The sequence below is a fragment of the Bombus flavifrons genome, chromosome 15, assembly GCF_040668555.2.
Source record: "Bombus flavifrons isolate JBK064 chromosome 15, iyBomFlav1_principal, whole genome shotgun sequence".
Classification (NCBI taxonomy): domain Eukaryota; kingdom Metazoa; phylum Arthropoda; class Insecta; order Hymenoptera; family Apidae; genus Bombus; species Bombus flavifrons.
The window spans coordinates 5,129,142-5,135,464 of NC_138456.1; the positions used below are offsets into that span (position 1 = coordinate 5,129,142).

The 6,323-nt window shown below is 31.8% G+C and overlaps 1 protein-coding gene across 2 annotated transcripts; it reads right to left on the reverse strand.

The window, feature by feature from the left end:
- Positions 1 to 644: 644 nt before the first annotated feature.
- Positions 645 to 5,471, reverse strand: LOC138187498 (arginine/serine-rich coiled-coil protein 2). 2 transcript variants are annotated; one of them, XM_069128359.1, is made up of 5 exons: positions 5,262 to 5,471; positions 4,213 to 4,293; positions 2,745 to 2,857; positions 1,868 to 2,558; positions 645 to 1,427 (listed from the first exon to the last, which is right to left on the reverse strand). In XM_069128359.1, the coding sequence occupies exons 1-5, from the start codon at positions 5,322 to 5,324 to the stop codon at positions 1,131 to 1,133; spliced, it is 1,245 nt and encodes a 414-aa protein (XP_068984460.1). In that variant the 5' UTR covers positions 5,325 to 5,471; the 3' UTR covers positions 645 to 1,130. The 2 variants fall into 2 exon arrangements, with proteins under 2 accessions (XP_068984460.1, XP_068984461.1); XM_069128360.1 differs by lacking the exon at positions 5,262 to 5,471 and adding an exon at positions 4,957 to 5,096.
- Between the last annotated feature and the right edge of the window lie 852 nt (positions 5,472 to 6,323).

A 6,323-nucleotide genomic window follows, 5' to 3' on the forward strand; every position in this document is an offset into this window, starting at 1 on the left:
TTCTCCATAAGTGCATAAAAATCCACGATCTAGTAATTAGAATCACGAAACAGATTATATTTTAAATGAATGACTTAACAATATTGAGTTTTAATGAATTTACATAGCGACAGATGTTTTTTGGATCTAAATATTGAAGCGATTCGAAGTATTTCAATATTATGAAAATTTGAGATTCGAAGTTAAGATCCAATACTTAGAATTTTAGAATCCTGAATCTTTCAAATTTGTATGACTCTTGAAAGTTTTGATAGATTAAATAATTTTTTAAATTAATAACTTCGTCACACGAATTTTATATATTTCAGCCTGGAAGTCACGATACATTGAAATATACTACAACATAAAATTTAAATTTTTACGAAATATTATATTATATTTGTGCATTTTTTTCCAAGTCAATCACATTGTCAAAAAGTTGTTACTCACACTACGAAAAATTTAGTAACGTAGGTCGGTCACCGACGATCCCCGTGGCAATCAACGTGTTAAAGGAAGATAAGAAGCTCGATTTTTATTCATAGTGTGTAACCTAATCGGCATCATTTAGTGCAGTCACGTATGATTTATGATAACGATTTGCGTTAAATTGACTTCTTCGGATCTAATTTATGACTTCAGTTATTAAAAAGAAAAGATTCCTGAAGTCATTTAAGAATGTTTATTTTAAGAAAAGAGAAAAAACATGATTTGTGTCAATATACCTCTCATGTATTTGTACATACAGCATATAGGTACAATGGGAAATTATATAAATTGGTGTTGCAAGCGCATTCGTAGCACAACAGGGCTGCAGTCTTTCCCACTTTTTTTTCATGAACAAAAAATAAAAAGTAATCATCATCATCATCAAGTACAGAGTACTTTCCTCATCCAGATCCTTAACAAATTTATTTTTCTTTCTTCAATGTTTACAATATAATTACACAACTACAACAAGATTGCTCGGATGTTTTATCTTATAAGCTTTGCAATTATTTTCTATATTTTCTATTTAGAACGACTTCGAAATAAAAACTGTTTCAGAATCAACCTGATAAGATGGACAAAATCAACAGGCAAAAAACTCAGTTGCACCTGTGCTGGGTGTTATCAATCCTAAACTCACAGTTCAAAAACGGTTCTCCATTCTATCGGGGGAATTGATAACCACCGGTCGCATAGCCAAGTCCAACACCACGCTGAGTGTGTGTTGTAGCACGTGCTACCTCATACTGTTGTTCCATATTATTAAACATTTCTTCCTGCTTCTTCAGTATATCTGGTTTAGCACCCGCTGCCGGAGTAGTCGGCAAATCATCTTTAATGCCCATCAATCGTTTAAACTTTGCTGTTACTTTCCCATCTTGGTCATGAGTGAACGTTGTTCCCACCCAGGTGTTTGCAGTAGAAGCTGCTGTAGATGTTTTACCTTCATCTTGTTTTGACTGTAAATAATAATATTTCATTAAATTAAAAAGATTATATTTCAATGTGATTATCACAACGGAAAAACATAAGTATAATTTTGTTTATTGTTGTACTTGGTTGTATTAGTGTACTTTGAAAAGTGTACTTTGTTATAACATAGTTAAAAACGAAACCTTTTATTCGGTCCAAAGATAATATAAGGTTCTTTTAGCAACAGATGACAAATCTGTGAAATTTTATGAGAAAACTAATAACACGCTTAATATTTTCAATATTATCTGAAATCAATTTCAAGAGGATCCAATTTAACAAGAAAACAATTTTGATAATATACGATTGATTGACAAAATATTGTATTTTAAAGTTGCTCTCATATGAAAACCAAAAAATATGATTTATCCTCCCTTTCCCCTGTGGTCTTCATATAAGCTCGATTTAAAAAATCATCAATGATTACCTTATTTGCCCATAACAGTTTCCTCTTCTGTATCTGTTCCGCGTACTTCCCTTGCGTTGCCGTGGCTAAAGGATTATAATAATTCTGTTCGTTTTGAACACCGGGCGTAGCAGTATCACCTTCCGGTGCTTTAAGTTCAATTCCTAATTTCTCTAATTGAGCTAATTTGTTTCTGCCTTTTTCTTCCCTATAGCTCATCGTCCTAAAGGGCGGCGGAGCCCGGTCTCTCGATCTAGATCTCGATCTCGTGCGATCTTTTTCCTTATGATAATTCCCGAATCGATCGTCTCGATACCGATCTTTCGATCTGTCGTCTCTAGAATGCCGGCGATCTCGATCTCGATCTCTGTCCCTGTCCCTGCGTCTATCTCTGTCGCTTCTATCCCGGTTTCGATCTCTTCGATCATCGCGATAATGATGATCTTTATCACTCTTTTCCCTGTCGTCACTCTTCTCGTCCCTACTCGATCCCAAAGAACTCTTTTCCTTCTTTTTATCATCGTCACGAGATTTTCTATCATCGTCCCGAGTTTTCTTTATGTCTCTGTCCCTGTGGCTGCTTTCTCGTTGTCTTCTATCATCGTACGACGGCCGACGCCCCTTATCGCTCATATGTCTATTACGGTCAGATTTATCTCCTCGTTTGTGCTCGTCTTTCGAATTTGCTGTATGATTCTCATGATCAGATCGCCTGTAAAACGATTACGTTCTGCAGGGTATACCACACAGATTCGTATTATTATTCTGTATGTAAAGCAAACATTATGGTGGTAATGTATGTTGCAAGTTTGTTTGTTTTTTGTCTCTTATAAAGTTCAAAGAATTTTATTAATTTAAGTTTAGAGATGAGAATACGCATATAAACAAACCAGCTTACCTCTGGTCTGAGGGGGAAGGTAATGTTCGGGATGAGTCTGTTTTTGATTGTGCAGCTGGACTATGTGCCCTTTCACTACTAGATTCCCTGGACGAATTGTTGTTGTTGCTTTCCTAAAGAAATAAAAATTATCCATGTTACTATACACCTTTCACATATTCTATTAAGCGAAACATAAATCTCAATTTACATTGCAAGAACTATAAGTATAAATCAAACATTCTTTTAGTACCCTCACAGTTTGGCAAAAATCAATTTTTTGCTTACTGTAATTTTGTAGTATAACTTCCCTAGCTTTCTAAACTGTAAGTTTATTCCTTAAAATTGTAAAATTTACAAAAAATAATTCACAAAATTTCAGTGTATGTAAAAATTGAATTTTGCAACAGTTATAATTACCAGGTAAAAATTACTACATCCTAATACTTTTGGTATTTAAAAACAGAGAGCACTCTTAAAACATAACTTTCACGAAAATAACATAGAAATCTTTATTCACTGTAAACTTTTTCCAGTCAAATTTCTGGTAGATGAACAGAATAAAAGGAATATGAGGGCCCTTCATATTTATCTGCTTTAGCAGGTACTTATATTACCCGAATATGTTTGTACATGTGGTTTCTTTGATGGTTGATTTTTTATTAGTGTTACCTTCTTCCAGCTTCCTCTACTCACCTCTGTCTTCTGAATAGGACTTGGGGTAGTCTTGAAAGACCCTCACACAGCATAGACCTTGCCGAGGTGCGTAGATATTGTATCATGTATTACCAACAGAGCTACGTGTTAATATTTTCTCACGAAATGGCACCATTCCCATTTACTTATTATTTAAATTTTAAATATCTCAATCTCTACCCTCATTGTTTCTGCCACGCGGTAAATCAGGCTTTAAGGTCATGTCTTAAACTTCTCAGAATTTTGTACATCATGAATTGTGTTTTGGTAATATTATTATAGCATATTAAAAGATGATGTAAAAATAATAAAGGGTAAGAGTACATTGCATCATAGTGATATAATGTAAATCATATGACTTCGCTATATTGATATTAAGTCCGAAAAAAACGTCATAATAAAAAGATTATCATTACATCATATATAGCGTCTTATATCCTTCATTAGTATTTTTATAAGAAATAATTAATCACAATTGTTTCAGTTCATATAAAACCACTATGAAACAATTTTTTTGCTAATTTTAATGCAAGGCTTTTTCATTTTCTTTGAATGTTTAATACAGAATACAGGTGCAATAGGAGTGCTATTGTGAAATTGTATTTTATTTACATGGTTTTGACATGACCTCTAGAAACCAAGTATTGAACCATTTTTTTATATATATATATCAGGCATGACCCTATACATATGTACAGCCCCCATAAAGATACCACATCTTCCTAGTAATTGTTGTAACATTTTGTACTTATTATCACAAACAAACATTTTCAAACATTCAATTCCACTGTACCTCACTCATGTCCATTTGTACTGGATCGTAGTTAGCATCACTGGCCCTTTTATTGGTATCACCATGCATCCCATATGGTATCTTTAAAACACAATATTCAAGATAAACTGTCAAATAATTTACAAGGAACAAATATTTCATACATTGCAGACATTAATTAATATTAGACTAGTAATACTTCCATAATGAATATCTATAAGAACATCAACTGAAACTTTCATACTCTTAATTCATAAATTAATAACTCAAAATTAACAATATTCAATAAATTTGCAATTAAAGAGATGAATATAGTGATCACATATAATTCATAATATAAGTAAAGTAAATTTCTTTATAAGCTCAAGTAAATCATATAAAATAAATATATGGTTAATAAATATTTAAAGAAACATTTTATATAACAGCAATTTTAACAAATAGCTTTAATGATTTTTATGAATTGTCTTGGTGTAATCCACATAACAATATGCTATTTGCATTGATCTTTGAAGAATAGTACAAAACAATCCATTCATCTCCAGTCGTTAAAGTAATTACTGAACGTTCTACTAATTCATACATTATCAAAATATAATATATTTGAATTACATAAAATATTTAGATCAAATAAGACATGATTAAACAGGAAGCCACTATACAGATATTCTTCCCGCGGAAATCGTTTCATTACATCATTCAACATATCAATTAGATTTCTCATTTTACTGACTTGAATTTTTCCTGCAATTCATATTTTCTTACCATACATGTCTACGTTATATACGTATATCAGTGTAAAAATTTCTTAGAACGCAGTGACGGCCTGATAAAATAAATCACTATGCATCTATTTACGTAGAAAATTTGGCTGAAATGAAAAACACTGGTGTGCCATCGCAGGATTAATGATTAACAAATTATACATTGACTCAAGAACCTATCCTAGAAGCCATGTCGTGTATGTATACGAAAAGTTTCTTAAGCGTCATGGATGCCTAGATGAAAATACGCCATCAGTGAAATAATCGTAAAATAAACTAATATTTTATTAACAAGCACACACTCACCTTTGGATCTTCCGAATTGTTACTATTGTCTCCGTCACTAGCGTAATTCGCTAACGAATCCATAATGGCGTGAAAACGAGGCACGAACTTTCCGAAATTGTTACGACTACCGCGACGCGTCGATCCTAGGCTGCCTTGCGCAGGAACGCCATTGGTCGAGAGTCGAAAGAGAATGTTTAACAAGCGTGTATTTATGCTTTCATAGCGCCTCCATCAAATAAGGTTACCGAGACGGATATGGAAGAAGAGAGATACAGGAAATGCAGGACGAGCGGGGAAATTAGGCGCGAACCTAAAAATCTTCGCACAATTTTTTACCAATTTTTTAGTAGCCAATTGATTCAATATTGCGTCACTACATTTACATATATATATATATAAATATAAACAGCAGTAGTTAAACGTAGCGACATAGATACAGCAATATATATATATATATATATATATATATATATATATATATATATATATATATATATATATATATATATATATGTATGTATGTATTGTATTATACATTATATATATATGTATCTATCTATTATAATATTACATATGTCATAATGTTATATACATTTCCATTGGATCAAAAATACATTCTATTATAACAATTACGAAAGATAAACAAAAATGACAGTTTTTATTTATGGTAAAAAATAAATTAGAATTAAAATTTTTAAAATTGAAAATAATATTACAAACCTTTTATTAAAATGATCTTCAGTTTCAGTGCTGCATGCACCACCCTATATAATTAAGTTAAACAGGTACGAGCTGTCCGTGAACCAGATGCTAATTAATTCTATAATAGTAATGATTCCTCTGTCACTCAATATAGTCGGTACACTTTAAAACAGTTATGCAGCATGCCAAATATATTCTGAGATTTTACAAACAATTCTTAAATCATTTTTAAAATATACTAGCTTTATACAATGGCTATAAAAAGTATTTCCACATATTTCTATTTTCCAATAAAATGATTTTGTACCAAGTATTATATTTCATTTTCATAACCATATATAGATATAGATTGTGGATTTTTATGCATTTATGGGAAAT

What these genes read in the sequence shown, in the direction of transcription:
- LOC138187498 (XM_069128359.1), bottom strand. Translation starts at nt 5,324, where the DNA reads ATGGATTCGTTAGCGAATTACGCTAGTGACGGAGACAATAGTAACAAT. An exon ending in CCTTCCCCCTCAGACCAGAG is followed by an intron (nt 2,559 to 2,744) that starts GTAAGCTGGTTT and finishes ATCGTTTTACAG; the next exon opens with GCGATCTGATCATGAGAATC. An exon ending in AACTGTTATGGGCAAATAAG is followed by an intron (nt 1,428 to 1,867) that starts GTAATCATTGAT and finishes TATTATTTACAG; the next exon opens with TCAAAACAAGATGAAGGTAA.